Source organism: Rhodotorula paludigena, assembly GCF_050403205.1.
Source record: "Rhodotorula paludigena JCM10292 DNA, Rt_paludigena_JCM10292v1_ctg66, whole genome shotgun sequence".
NCBI lineage: Eukaryota > Fungi > Basidiomycota > Microbotryomycetes > Sporidiobolales > Sporidiobolaceae > Rhodotorula > Rhodotorula paludigena.
Window position 1 is genome coordinate 39,793 of NW_027481392.1, and position 13,911 is coordinate 53,703.

General features: G+C 64.3%; 5 protein-coding genes across 5 annotated transcripts; 2 read left to right on the plus strand and 3 right to left on the minus strand.

Annotated features, from left to right (window-relative positions):
* Positions 1 to 294: 294 nt before the first annotated feature.
* On the minus strand, positions 295 to 4,185 carry JCM10292_003437 (mediator of RNA polymerase II transcription subunit 14; the record flags this gene model as incomplete). Its single annotated transcript, XM_076652136.1, has 10 exons — positions 295 to 454; positions 526 to 692; positions 754 to 997; positions 1,053 to 1,507; positions 1,612 to 2,539; positions 2,597 to 2,729; positions 2,792 to 3,106; positions 3,202 to 3,670; positions 3,743 to 3,875; positions 3,938 to 4,185. 10 exons carry the CDS (start codon positions 4,183 to 4,185, stop codon positions 295 to 297), a joined length of 3,252 nt encoding a protein of 1,083 aa, XP_076502307.1.
* Positions 4,186 to 4,399: 214 nt separating this feature from the next.
* VPS30 (beclin 1) lies at positions 4,400 to 6,783 on the plus strand (the record flags this gene model as incomplete). The annotated part of the gene is made up of 8 exons (XM_076652137.1): positions 4,400 to 5,266; positions 5,376 to 5,500; positions 5,615 to 5,742; positions 5,841 to 5,920; positions 5,985 to 6,154; positions 6,280 to 6,420; positions 6,546 to 6,627; positions 6,739 to 6,783. 8 exons carry the CDS (start codon positions 4,400 to 4,402, stop codon positions 6,781 to 6,783), a joined length of 1,638 nt encoding a protein of 545 aa, XP_076502308.1.
* Positions 6,784 to 7,005: 222 nt separating this feature from the next.
* Positions 7,006 to 8,727, plus strand: JCM10292_003439 (uncharacterized protein; the record flags this gene model as incomplete). Its single annotated transcript, XM_076652138.1, has 9 exons — positions 7,006 to 7,059; positions 7,120 to 7,163; positions 7,218 to 7,380; positions 7,447 to 7,511; positions 7,573 to 7,636; positions 7,699 to 8,102; positions 8,284 to 8,365; positions 8,430 to 8,647; positions 8,703 to 8,727. The coding sequence occupies 9 exons, from the start codon at positions 7,006 to 7,008 to the stop codon at positions 8,725 to 8,727; spliced, it is 1,119 nt and encodes a 372-aa protein (XP_076502309.1).
* Positions 8,728 to 8,993: 266 nt separating this feature from the next.
* JCM10292_003440 (uncharacterized protein) lies at positions 8,994 to 9,940 on the minus strand (the record flags this gene model as incomplete). The annotated part of the gene is made up of 3 exons (XM_076652139.1): positions 8,994 to 9,085; positions 9,138 to 9,334; positions 9,393 to 9,940. 3 exons carry the CDS (start codon positions 9,938 to 9,940, stop codon positions 8,994 to 8,996), a joined length of 837 nt encoding a protein of 278 aa, XP_076502310.1.
* Positions 9,941 to 12,092: 2,152 nt separating this feature from the next.
* JCM10292_003441 (uncharacterized protein) lies at positions 12,093 to 13,801 on the minus strand (the record flags this gene model as incomplete). Its single annotated transcript, XM_076652140.1, has 5 exons — positions 12,093 to 12,174; positions 12,258 to 12,493; positions 12,605 to 12,872; positions 12,952 to 13,332; positions 13,449 to 13,801. 5 exons carry the CDS (start codon positions 13,799 to 13,801, stop codon positions 12,093 to 12,095), a joined length of 1,320 nt encoding a protein of 439 aa, XP_076502311.1.
* Between the last annotated feature and the right edge of the window lie 110 nt (positions 13,802 to 13,911).

The window sequence follows — 13,911 nt, forward strand, 5'->3', positions numbered from 1 at the left end:
GACTCGACCTTCTCGCAGAGCGAGCGGCAGAGACACAAAAGGCGGGGACACCGGGGAATACGATAGCAAATGTAACGCGACTACGTTTGGCCCGTTGCTCTTCCACTTCTCTCTAGGTTCTGCACTGTGCGAGTGCGCAAACCCCCGATCACTCTGCTGGCTCGTCCTGTGCGAAACGGATACGAGCCCTGCAGATTCTCGCTCTCACGAAGGAGAGCGGTGCAACAGCAGAAAGGATGGAGTCTCTGCTGTCGGAGACTTGGATTCGCAGCGCCCGGCTCTTGCTCCACCTCGCTACGATGCAACCCCGTTTGGCAACACCTGCGCCGATGGATGTGGTCGCCCCTTTTTGTTCGGCGAAGCGTGTGCAGACGGTTCTGCGGAAGCAGCGGCGGCAGAGGCGGCGGCGGCGTGAAGCGCAGCGAGGACGGTCCGGACGGCCGTGGCGAAAGCGCTGCGTGCAGACGAACCCCATTAGCGAGCCGCCTGGTAATGGCTGTGCGCGCGTGACCGAGGAAAACGTACCGCAAGAAGCGCTCGAGGGCGTGTTCGGGCCCCTCATCCACGACAAAGACCATCACGCCTCTCTTCGGGTTCCAGAGCACGCCTTCGGGCAGTTCGGACGGGTCCGGCAGAGAGGTGAACACAGACTGATGTGACGCAGGTAGGCGGAAGCGGACCGAGAGGGTTGTCTGTGGAGCATCGAGGCATGAGTTTCCTCGCTCGTAACGTGAAGGTCCCGCATCGACTCACCCGCAATTGCCCCTCGTCACTCAGCGAGCACTGCAGGACGGCGTCCTTCGCAAGCACCTTTGCCGACTCGGACAGTCTCACGAGGTCCGTTGATGCGACGAGAAGGTACGGCCGTGCCGGTGGACGGGGAAGGACGCCCTCGTCGACAAGCGTTGCCGTGCGCGACGACGAAGGCTGAGTGAGCGCGAAGGTGATGTGCCGCAGGTGAAGCTGCTGCTCGAGCTTGAAGAGCGCAACGCGGTGTCTGCGGGTTGCTCCGTGAACACCTTGAGCGGAACGGTATAGAAGACAGAACGTACACGCAGTAAGCCCACAGAGCCCGCACCGTCTCGCCCTTGACCTCGAAGCCCAGGTTCGTCGCGCCTTCTCCACCCGTCTCGCGCTCTTTGCCCTTCCCTTCCGCTTCCCCTCCCGCACCAGCACCAAGCCACCCCACTTCGCCGACCTCGAGGAACGAGTTCATCCCGTCGCTCGCCTCGGTCATGCGCACGAGCGCGGCCCTGAACCCATCGTCGAACAGGACAAACACGACGAACCACGACTCGGTGCCGAGCCCGCTCGGGGCAGGCGTAGCCGCGGGTGCGAGCGAAAGCGGGACGAAGAGGAGGCTCGTGCGCCCTGCGGCGCCTGGGGTCGGGAAGGGCGGCCCGAACTTGGCGAGCTCGCGGGCGGGGAGGGGAAGGCGCCGGACGGCGGGGGACGAGAAGGGCAGCGAGAGAAGGGATAGGAGAGTGTCGAGGTCGTCGAGAATGGTCTGTGCGGCGAGACGCTTGAGCACTTGAGCAACATGCACCCGCGAAAGTGCCCCTCCAGTCTCCGAAAAGCAGAGAAGGGCAAATGAGCGGGAGCCGAACGCACCGATGCCCTCAATCTCGCGACCACCTCCGCAACACCGCGCATCCACACCTCTCCGTCCACCGCCGCCACAGCTCCACCCACACCCGGCGGTGGCGGTGCCGGCACGAACCGTTCAAAGTCGATCCGCTCGGCCGCGGCGCGCAACCGCTGCTCGACGACCGCCGACGCGGCGTCGCCCTCTGCGCTGTTCGCTGATGCGGCGGTCGAGGCGAGGCGGAGCTCGAAGCGGCCTGAGAGGGGGTTGATGTGCGCCGAGAGGGCCTGAGAGCCGACGAGCGGAAGGAGCAGGTGCGGGACCTGCTCCGACTCCTCGTCCGCCTCTCCCTCCTCTCCCTCGTCCTCTTCCGCGTCCTCGTCGTCTAGCTCCATCCCATCCTCTCTGTCCAAACGCTCCGCACCGACTCCCTCAGCAGGGGGGTACACGACCCTCGCGCCCCTCTCCTTCTCTCCCGGCGCGCCGCGCACCACCTCCGCGAGCCGCTCGACCGTCTCGCGCGCGTGGATCGCCGTCACGCGCCGCAGGAGCGCCTCGAGGTCGAGCGACGCCGAGAGGCGCAGCGGGAGCGAGGCGAGGCGCGAGTGCGCGGCGGGGGGAGGGGGCGAGGCGGACGAGGGGGGCTGCCACGAGACGGACAGGGCGAGCGGAACGTCGGGCGAGGGAGGGGCCGCGTCTGCGACATCAGCTGCGGGCGGATCGGCGAGGGATGCGGAGGACGATGAGGCGGAGGAGAGGGCGGCTTGCAGCGCGTGCTCGCGGGCGCCGATGCGCGAAGCGGGCGCGGCGACGGCAGGTGCAGAAGCGGCGGGGGCGTCGGATGGAGAGGCAGGAGGACGGATTGAAAAGATGAGAGCGCCGCCGGGGCCGCTTCGCGCTGCCTGGGCAGGAGGAGCGCGCCCTGCTTGGGCGGCAGGGAGTTCCGGCTTGTAGCTGGAGCAGGCCAGCAAGATCAGTCACTCGCCCATGACATAGAAGGGAGTTGCGCACCTCCAGTACTCGACGCGCACTTCGTCGCGCTCTTTTGACATCTCGACCTTCAGGTTCCCGCTCCAGCTCGTTGCGGCGAGCCGCACGGCCGTCGAGTAGACCGCTTCGAGCTGGTACGACAGTGCAAGTCGTTCTGTACGCATCGCTTCCACGTCAGGAAGAGGCACGAGAAGCGCAACGAAAGACGCGACGCACGCAGGAACGTGTACGCCCGATCCAGCGGCCTGTCACGCCTGCGCCTGCGCACAATCTCGTCGCGCTCGTCCTTCCTCCGCGCCTCCTTGACCTTGTCCGACTCGATCGGGTCCGCTCCTGCGCCTGCCTCAGCTTCACCCTCCCCGTCTGCCGCAGGCGCTGGTGCCGCTGCGTCTGCGGGTGCGGGTGCGGGCGGCGAAGGCGCGGCGCCGAAGGGCGGTTCTGGCGGTGGGAAGTAAGGTCGTCGCAGCAGTTCGCGGTTGCACATATCGATGAGGTGCTCCTTGAGCGGCCCGAGCGGAGTCGACGCCCAAGCTGGAGAGGGCGGCGGGAAGAGCGCGCGAGCAGGAGAGGAAAAGGAGGTAAACGCCGCTCGCGCATCGAGGCGGGAGGGAGAAGCGGAAACTCACACCCTCGAGCGTCGCGCACGCGGAAGAGGAACTTGACGCCGAGGAGGAACCACTCTGCGCCTTCCTGCCCCTCGTCCTCGTCCTTGGCGCCTCCGCCATACGTGAAGCTCGCCTCCCACAACCCCGGTACGACGAAAGTGACCCTCCCATCGTGGATGCGCCACGGGACGCGAGTCATGGGCGGTGGGATGGTTTCGCGTCCCATGACGAGCCGCCAGCGCAGGACATCGTCCACCTCTGTGAGCGTGTCGAGCACCTGCGCATCGTCGAGCGGCGCGCTGCCCGACTCGAAGGGCTCGCGCAGAGACGAGGGAAGCGCAGGGTACGTCCCCGTGCTGAGGACTGCGAGGGCGGACGACAGGTCGTAGTTGCGCACGCGGGCGCCCGAGAGCATGGTCGTCGTGTCGGTCAGGGCGGCAACGGAAGCGTCGATGGCGTGGTTCTGCATTGAGAGGAAGCCGACAATGTTCTGCGCGAGCGGCATGCGGGTCAGCGAACCGGAGAGACAGCGGCGTAGTTGGAAAGGGACATTGCAGCGCACCATGGCTTTCCCGATGCGGTCCGCCTCGGTGCTCCATCGTGTCAGGACGAGGAGCTTGAGCACCTGCCTGCGGGTGTGCAGGACATAGTCGACAATGGCCCGTTTCCGCGCCTGGTCGTTCTGGCTCGGAAGCCTGCATCCGTCAAACCAGGTCAGCGGGACTCGTGTGACCGCCAGCGTGAGGCCTCTACGCACGTCTCTACGAGGTTGGCGAGGTCGGCATAGGCATCTGCGACGACGCGGTCGATGAGGTAGCTGAGGGGGACGAGGTCCTGCAGGACGACGGGGAGCTCTGCGTCGAGGCTCGGGTCGTCGTCGGGCGGGGCAGCGTCGCGGTGCTTGCCCGGCGCAGCCTTGAGCGCCGGTGCAGGAGGCGGCGGAGGCGGGGCCGCGTCGAGCGAAGGGCCCGGCGGATGCGGAGCGGGAGGCGGGGGCGGGTCCATGGCGGGCAGGATGGGCGCAGTCAAGGCCCCCTGCGCAGCGTGTGGCCCGGAAGAAGCAGCGCGTCCCCGCTCGCCCGAGTCCAGGCGGCGAGTTCGTGGTCGAGAGAGAGCGAGAGCGGTGGATTGCCCCGGTTGTATTCGCCTCCAAGTGTATTCCCCATTACATTTGCCCTACACTTGCTCCCCTCCACCTCCCCATCTCTGGCGATTCGCGATGCCGAGTGCGTCGTGCCAGCGGTGCAGGCAGCCCCTCGCGCCCTCGTCCCTCGCTGCGCCCTCTCCCGCCTCGCTCGCGCGTCCCCGCGCTGCCGCCGCGTCGGGCGGGGGCACCACCACCGCGCCCAGCATCGACGACAGCCTCGCAGCGCTCTCGCCGTCCGCCTACGACCTCCTCTCGGCCTCGGAGCGCATCCCCCACCCAGCCGCACACTCGGCGGGCGCGGGAGGGGCGACCGCCGCGGCGGCTTTCGCGCGGGCTGGAGCAGCCGGCACGGGCACGGCGCGCACGAGCAGGGTCCCGCCTGGGCTGCAGCCGCTCTACCGAGTCGCTACGAGGCAGCAGCAGCAGCAGCAGCAGCAGGCGGGCCAGGGAGGCGCCCAGCCGCAGCGCGTCGTCGTCCCTCCCTCGTCCCTGGCTTCCGCGCACGCCGCGCATCCGCCGACTCTCCCGCGCTCGCTGGGTCCGACAGAGTCGTTCGTCGTCCTCACTGACTCGGTCCTGCGCCCGCCGCCTGCGCTCGGCAGTCCAGGCAGCGCCGCTGACCCCACTTCGTCCCCTGCTTCGACCGGCGCACCCTCGACCAACGCCGCCGCCCCGCCGCACCTGACACCGCACCTCTCGCAGCTCAATGCGCTGTACAGCCTGCTCTCGGCGACGTCGAGCGTCGACCACCCGCTGTGCACCGAGTGCATGGAGGTCCTCCTCTCGCTCATGGCGCACGAACTCGACGAGGGCAAGAAGGAGCGCGACCGCCTGCTCGGCTTCGAGAAGGACGTGCTGAGAAGGAGGGACGAGGCGAAGAAGGCTGCGGGGGGTGAGGACGTCGACCTCCGGGTCGCGCTCGAGAAGGACATTGCCAAGGTGCGTCAGCGCATCCGTCCGCGGCATGCCCTAGCGCAAGCTGCAACGGCTCGCCACTGCTCCTGAAGATCGTTGATCGTGATGTTCTGACCTTCGCGTACCCACACAGCTCCGCAAAGCCGAGTCGCACGCAATCAGCGAACTCAAGGCGGTCGAGGCGCAAAAGGCGGCGCTCGCAGACGATAAAGCTGCGCTCGACGCCGAAGAGGCCGAGCTTGCGAGGGAGGAAGCCGAGTGAGTGCAGGCTCTTCAAGCAACGGTTGCGCCGAGAGCTGCCCTCGCGGCGCCTTCACACGCATCCGTACGCTCGAGCGCTTCGCACCGTCACTAACCTTCAGCCATCCGCAGATTCTGGCGGCAGCACTCGCTCTACGTCCTCGAGCGCGACGAGCTGCAGGACCGCGAGAATGCGCTGCAGACGCGACTGGCGGCGGGGCAGCGCGAGCTCGACAAGCTGCAGCGGACAAATGTCTACAGTAAGCTCAGGTTCGAATACGCGGACTCGCTCGGGCTGCTTCACTGCAATACCGCGTGTCCTCCGCGCCTTGAGCCGTGCTAACGAAGAGCTCCGCAGACGATGCATTCTGCATCGGCCAGGAAGCAGGCTTCGGCACGATCAACGGTCTCCGCCTCGGCCGTCTTCCAGGCGTCTCTGTACGTCTTTCCACCTCTTCCCTTGACGCGAAAAGTGACGAACCTGTTTGACCCGCTCCCACAGGTCGAATGGCCCGAGATCAACGCCGCCTGGGGTCACACGACCCTCCTCCTTCACACAATCGCGCGCAAGTTCGGCTTTACGTTCCAAGGCCACCGCCTCGTGCCGTGTGGAAGCTTCTCGCGCATCGAGAAGCTCGGCGAGAAGGGCGAGGTCGTGGCGGTGCTCGAATTGTGCGTGTTGTCAGCCTTGATATCTTGCAGCGATGTGTTGCAAATCTCGTCTGCGAACCGTGCAACGCATGCGCCCAGAATGTCTAGAGCCTGACAACTGCTGCCCCCTCCCTTCGACACGACAGGTACGGCTCGGGCGACTTTGCTGTCACGCGTCTGCTCCAGAACCGCCGCTTCGACCAGGCCATGGTCGCCTTCCTCGAGTGCCTCCGCCAGCTCAGCGAGTGGGTCACGAGCCGCGACCGGCGCGTCCGGCTGCCGCACGCGTGAGTCGCGCTGTCCTGCTGCGGCTTGCTGGCTTGCGGATCGCAGGTCGCGCCTCGCTTGGGGCGGACCTGAGATGCTCGGAGTCTTGTCAGGCTGTAGCTGACGCGGCTCTGATCATGCGCAGCGTCGTTAAGGACCGCATAGGCGACGTGTCTATCAAGCTGCAATTCGGCAGCGACGAGAGCTGGACGAGGGCGCTGCGGCACGTGCGTCCCTGCTGTCCTCGCTCTCGTGGGACGGCAGTCTACTGCACAGCAGAAGACTGAGCCTCCGCGAGATGGAACGGGATCGGGCCCGCTAACGATCCCTCACTGCAGGTCCTCCTCGACCTCAAGATCCTCCTCGGTCGCGCCTCGCTCTAAGTGTCTACGTTCCTGTTCCTTTCGCTGTACAACCCCGTCTCTTGTGTTGTCGTAACCCTCACTTCGCTCCTGTGCCTTCGCTCGAGCCTCTTTTCGTGACTGTCTGCTCTCCTCTCCGCGCCTTCCGCGGGCGAACGGCGGGAGGGACGCTGCTGTCTCGCGCGTTCTACTGAGCCCGTTCCTCCATTCAGTCTTCAGCCTTTGCTGTCCACCTACTCTGTCATGTGTCCGTGCCTACTTGCTGCGGGCCGCATCCCGTGGGCTCACATCCTCCAGGTGCGGGTCCCCTCTCACGTCGACGAGGGACCAACGCCTCATCCTCGCTCGACAATGTAGGGCGTAAACGCGGCCCTCCTCGCCGTCATTGCTGGCGGCCTGACGTGCGTGCACTCTCTCGGTCTCGCTCGAACGGCGCTGACTTCTCGGCTGCGCAGGCCCGGCATCCGCTCCTCCTGGCTCTCACTAGCGCCCTACGTCGCCATTTTCACCTGGTTCACTCTCGTTCTGTCTGTCTGGACGTTCCTCGTGTCGTTTCGCTCGGGCTGCACGCGGTGCTTGCCGGGGAAGTGGCTCGACGGCTTGCCCTGGACTGTCCTGGTGCGTGCCCACCCCCAGATTCCGGCTCAGTCCCCCCTTTCTGACGGACTGCTGAGCGCGCCGCAGGCTTTCGGCCTCGCTTGCGGTGTGCTGTGGTTTTGGGGCGGAACGGGCCGAGGTGTCGACATCTGGTTCGTCTCGGCGTTTCGTCCTCGTGCTCGTGAAAGTCGCTTACCCTTCCCACTGCCGTAGCAACACCCTCACATCGGGTTGGTCGGCGTGCGCCGGGAGCGTCATGCCTTACGTCGTGGCCGTCGTGCGCTTCCCAGTCTCCCCCGCATCCACCGCTCTCGCATGCTGACTCTTCCCGCCGACCAGATCCTCGGTCTCTCGCTCGTTCTGCAGGGCCTGAACGTCCTTTTCACCTGGCGCGCGCTCAAGAAGCACGCTGGCGGAGGCGGAGGAGACTACGACCAGGTGTCATCGCTCGGGCGAGCGAAGCGGCGCGGGGGCATGTCGGACCGAGAGCGGTACACGGGTGCGGCAGACTCGGACAGCGAGGGAGAGGATGAGGAGCGGATGGAGCTTGGGAGGAGCGGACGGGGGAGGAGGGGCGGGAGTGGGAGCGAGTGGAGCTACAGCAGCGGAGAGGGGAGGAGCGGGAGTGAGGACGAGGACGCGGGGACTCGGCGGATGCAGCGCCGCAGGAGTGGCAGCGAAGATCGGAGTGCGGATGAGGTCAGCGGGCAGGAGGAGACGCGCTACAGCCCGGCGAGGCGGGGGTCGCCGTCGTCGTAGCTGTGCGAGCCAGTCGAGTCGGCAATGCGCTCATCGCCTCCCGCGGCCACCTGACCTCGCCTCTCTCGCCTCTCCGACACCTCTGCGAGCTTCACGAGCACCATGTGAGGCCCTACAGCTGCTGGTTCGAGCCTACACTGCCTTGCGCTGACCGCTGCGATGCAGGTCCGACGAGCCCCAGCACCTTCCCCACCTCGACGCCGGCGCGAGCCAGCGCGCTCGTGTCGTCCCGACGGGTAACGTCGACGTGCGCTCGGTCTACTTTCGTGGCTTCGGAGGACCACGCTGACCCACCAGGCGACCCGCCGCAGCCCCTCGCGTTCGAGACGGACGAAGGCTCGCCCTTCGCGGGCGACAGCGGCTCGGGCGGCTTGAAGCGCGACATGAACGACGGACTCGGACACCAGCAGGGCGACTCGGAGCATCACACGAGCATGCACGTCGCTCATGGGAGCCACGAGCAGGAGATGGAGGAGGAGAAACTCAAGTGCGTTGCCCTGCCTTCCGTGCAACCCAGTAGCGTCGTCGCGTGCCGCGGCAGGCTGCGCTTGCCAGATGAGCTGATGAGCGATGCGTCTGTGCAGGGAGATCATGGCCAAGGGCGACTAGGTCGATCGCTATCGTGTGCGCTCGCTATTCCCGACTCCGCTGGCGGCTCCTGAGACCGGGCGCTGATTTGTGCCGAGCTTCCAGATTGTTCTCGTGCTCCAGCTTACTCTCTTTCATAAGTGCCATATGTCCGAGTCTGCCTGTCTGGCCCGGAGGGACTTGCTTGTACATAGCGCGCGCCGTGCAATCTTCTGACACGCCTCTTCCGCTTTTCCTCGGGCCGCTGCATGAGTCACATTCTCGGTTGCACCTTGGACAGCTATGAGCTAAATCTCGTCGAGGCGGAGGTATGGCAGCTTCTTGCGCTTCTTCTCCATCTTGCGCCAGTGACGGAAGAGGATGGGCGAGTCGGTGTGACCTGCAGACGGAAGCGGATCAGCATCGCAAAAAGCAAGAGGTGCGCGCCGAACAATCCACCAACGCATCGATCTTGTCCATGTCAAAGCGCTTGTGATAGTCTTCGCGTACGACTAGCTCTGCGAGGGTCTCGGTCGTGTCGAGTAGATCCTCAAGAACGACGCCCACCACGTCTTCTCGACACGGAACTTGGAATCGGTAGAAGCCGTAGCAGAGCGGAATGTCGCGACCTTGGTAGATTTGTAGCAGGCTGTGGTTGGCTGCATCAGCATGAACGGCAGATATGCGAAGAATGCAAGCTTGTGCACCTGTAGGCTTCTGCCTCGCGCGACTCGAGGTGGCTTGCCGGGTACCAGTTCCAGTTGTCGCAGTGCGGAAAGGATTTTGCTGGCTCTGGGAGCGGGAAGAGCGACTGCTGGTACAGTTTGAGAGCGATCGTTCCGTCCAGCACCTCGCCGGATCCATCGACGACGCTGCAGCGCCAGACCTGCGACCACTTTTCGGCGCCCGTCTGCACTACTTCGACGAGACGTAGTGACCATCCTTGTCCGCCGTGCGCCGGAGAGTCAGGTGCGATCAGTCGCTCGACGAGCGGACGAGGCGAATGCGGCGAAGGGTCGGTTGTCGCGGCAGGCGGGTAGTCGTTAGGCGGCAGACTCTCCCGATGACGATTTGGGCCATTCCAGGCGAGTACACATCCGCGCTTGAGAGGGTCGCTAAGGGCTGGCTCCCTCGCGTCCTCCATCGCTTCGAGCTCATCCTCCGTTGGCCGGTGAAGGATGTACTCGGGATAGTCGGCCGGGTCGTATGGCAGAGGTGCACTGGGCTGTTTGTCACTCCACACGAGGTCGCTCATGCTGTCGGACTGAAGGCAAGCGAGGGCAGTCTTCGGTCACGGCGAGCACGAGGCTCCTCATGTCCGTCCGTTGGGGCTCGAGGCCCGTGCGCGGGTGGCGTCACCGGCGTCCACTGCTGCCCTTTGCACTGCTGTTGTGTACTGCCTTTGCGATCGCATAAGCCCTTCTAGCTGTCCTACGCCCCTTCGTGCCATCGGCCTTCTCAAGCTGAAACACATCGATTGCTCGTCCTTCCCGGCCTTTCCTCGCACGCACCTCACAAATCACGGACAGGAGATAGTGCCGCAGGACCGCTCCCCGTCGCTTGCGGCCTCCGCTTCGGGACGGCGAAGCTCGCTCCGAGCTTGCTCCTCGCGTTTTGCTTTGACCTTCATTCCTGCTTGCCACGGCATGCTGCGGTTCTTGCCTCGGACTCGTGCAAGGACGCATACGGGCAACAATGCGGCTGAGGCCGACGAAGGTGGCAGCAGCTCAGACGATCGTCCACACTCAGCGCCGGCTATCGAGTCGCCATACACTCCCACACCACGTCGCTTTGTTTTGAGCTCGCTGGGTCAGTACCATCGCCCGCGACGTACCACAAGGCAGAGCACTGCTCGCGAGACAGTGCGCGAAAAGGACAAGCCGGCACGCCGCGCGCCCGCATTCACCAGCAAGTGCCCAACCAATTGCGTGTTTGGAACCGCAGGACTCGAGCCGCGTGCTCAGCCTCACCGACAAGCTTCCCGAGATCCTGAAGTCAACGCCAATGCAGATCTTGCTGGTTGCGCCTCAAAAGTGCGCTCTAGCCACGACTGTCAGGACGCCGACGCCGAATAAAGCGGCAACAAAGCAGGGCAAGACGGAGAAGGCGGCGCTGCAGGCCGGCACCTCCCGAGGACCTCCTCTGCGGCTACTTGAGACCTCGACTATTCGCACGGGGAAGGCCAGCAGTAACTTTGCCCGCGCCGTTCGGGCCTATTCTTCTCTCGAGCAGGACACGTTCCCGCAAGTTTTCCGCATTCTCAACAATGAGGCGGATGTAGGGTGCGCCGCAGCAATTGCCAGATCAAAAACTTCATTGACGGACCTCTCGGCACTGTTGCAGCGGGGCTTTCATTGCAAACAACATCAACCCGTGCCTTGAAACCTACAATGCCTTCATTCGCGAGGAAATGAGGGGCATTCTTGAGGTGGCCTTCTTCAGCGAGGTATATGCGGGCAAGGCAGATGAGTCTTGCAGGCTTTCATTCCACTTTGGCCTTTATGACCCGCTTTCTGACCTTGTCTCCTGTGCTCACTCCCAGAGGGGTACGTCAACTTCAGCCTCTCGCTTGTGGGGAAGCCACCAGACCGCACAGAGCGTCGCAACCTGAGCAAGCTCAAGATTGCGCTCGTGCTCATCGAGGTCAAGGCGTGCCTCCCGTCATCTGTTCCATGATCTGCGCAGGTCTGGGTGTTGAGGATGGCCTCTTCAGCGTCACCATCTCGTCAATCATGCAGAATGGCTGCCGTCCGCCGTGGGCAAAACGGATCTTTACAAGAAGGGTCGCTCCCTGATTCCGTCTGACGGACACTCCTACATTCATATGCCGCAGCTTCTCAAGTGAGCCCGACGCCGCATACGAGAGTTCCTCAGCTCAATCGCGCCTCCCAGGTACTGCAGAGCACTCGACTGTCCTCGCATCATCTTCAGTGACTACGTCGAGACGCTGGGGTTCTGGATCGGTCCTCCTCCCGAAAGGGCTCGCGAGCCCATCCACTTCGGTTGCTGGCCCATCACACTGCATCAGACGAAGACGCGCACTGCAAACGAACATGGGCCCCGGCTTAGCATTCCGTTCGATGTCTTCAGTGCACTCGAGTCCCTCGGGTTGACGAAGCCTTCTGTGAGCCGCAACCCTGGCCTCCCGCTCGCTTGCAGGGCAAATTGACTAACTTAATTCCTCTCAGCTTTCGCTCAGTCCGCAGCCTATTGATGTCGGTCTTTTCTTCATTGTCTTTTGACCATGACTGACTTTTGACAACGCCAGTCGCGCTTGCGTCCGGTCTACGTGCGCCGAAGGGAATAGCATTGAAAAGAAGGGACTGCGATGAACCAGTCGACTGGATTCTCTTAGTGCATTGTGTCAAAATTGCTCAAATGCGTCTACGCTGTTGGTCGAAGAGCTTCTAGTATCGCGGAAGCTTTATCCGTCCGCCTTGCGCAACCCACTCGGCAAGCTCTTTGGTGACAGGCAACTGGCATGCCAGCCTGCGAAGGTCGCAAGCAGAAGACGCGACACAGGTCAGTCCCATCGCAAGCCTTCCGAAGCGCGAAAGAGACGAAAGACGCACCGCGAGTCATCGTCGGCACCGATCGCAAACTCGAGCTGCTCGTCCTCCTCGTCCGTCACTTCGGGCAGCGGCGCAAGCTGCGGTACCGGCGTGGGTTTGCGCGCAGACGAGTCGAGATCTGACGAAGACGATGCAGAGGGCGAGATGGGCGGGACGTGCACATGGCACGTTGCGCACTCGCAGTGCCCGCCACAGGTAGCAAGGATACTGGGAAGGTCGTGTCGCCGAGCAATCTCCTGTACGATGAGGACACGAGTGTGAGCGGTGCTTCCAAGTACGCAACATGTCGACGTTTTGACGACGAGATGCGGCTACAAATGCAGAGAAGTGAGTAGATAGAAACGCACCATCACGCTCTCTCCTTCGTACCCGCTCACCCTCCGCTCCTCCCCCTCGTGCGTGACAAAGACCAGCTCGACCCGCTCGCCCAACTCTCCTCGCGGCTCGTCCGACTTCTCCTCCGCCTTTGCTGCCGGTCGCGCAGCGTACTCGGCGCGTACTTCGTCCGGTGAGAGGTTGATGCGGCCGCGCCAGCGCGAGTACCACGGGACAGAGGAGGCGGAGGTCGCGTAGTCGAGAAGTTTGGGCGCATCTTCAGCGCGCAGAAGGCCGTACCTGCGAGCGCTCACACCATGAGCTCGTCCATTTCTGGACCTCTGCCGTGGAAAGAGCACCATAGGATAGTCGAGCGCACCAATCGCAGCCCTTGCCGTCATCCTTGTAGACGAGTGCGTTGCCCGCCCACTTGTGGCCGCCGATATGCGCGACCCTCGCAATTCGCACGCCGTCCTGCCCGTCCCTCAGCTCGCCGCCGAGCTTGCGCCGCCTGACCTCGCGCAGCAAGGCTTGGTAGAGCGGCTCGCCGAGGTCGCCGCAGCGACAGTCGCGGCTGCCGTGCGTGCAGACGAAGATGTGTGTGCGGACTGGCGCGGAGGAGGGCTCCGTCGAGGATGAGGAGACTGATGCAGGTGCAGATGGTGGAAGGGAAAGGTAGAGCTCTTCGAAAGAGGCGAGGGAGGAGAGCGAGAAGTCGGGGATGTGCAAGAAGTCGGGATATACTGTCGCCGAATACCGTCTGTGCGCATCATTCGTCGTCAGCTCATATCGTGTGCACACTCGTGACTCGTATCACGCCAAGCAGGCCTCAGAAGCTCCTTGCGAAGGCTGCGCGGAAGAGAAGATCGAACGCACTCTTCGCGTCCTCCCTCTCGCGGCTCATCAAACTTGCTCCGTGTGACGTCCCACTGCTCCTCTACCGGTTCGCTGCCCGCATCGGTGAACGAGAACCCAAGTTTGGCGAGACCCGGGTGTGCGGCGAAGCGCTTGCCCAGCTGGCGGTAGAGCGGCGAAACGGCCTCGAGATGCGACGGCCAGCTCGTCGCAGGCTGATTCGCGTGGATCAGGAGGTGGCGCGGGTACGCCGGGCCCGAGCCGATGACGGGCGGCGGAGCGGCGAGCGGAGCGGAGAGGGAGAACGAGCGCGCCCACGACGAAGCGAGCGAGACTGGCCGAGTCTGCGCCAGACGTGCTCGTGCTGCCAGCATCTCCTCAGTCTGCTGCCTGCGCCTGCAGGGTCGAGTGGACAGAGGGGAACGCTCGATTTGGCGTCGCCGCGACTCGCTGCTCTTGCCGACCCCCGTCCCTCCGCCGAGAG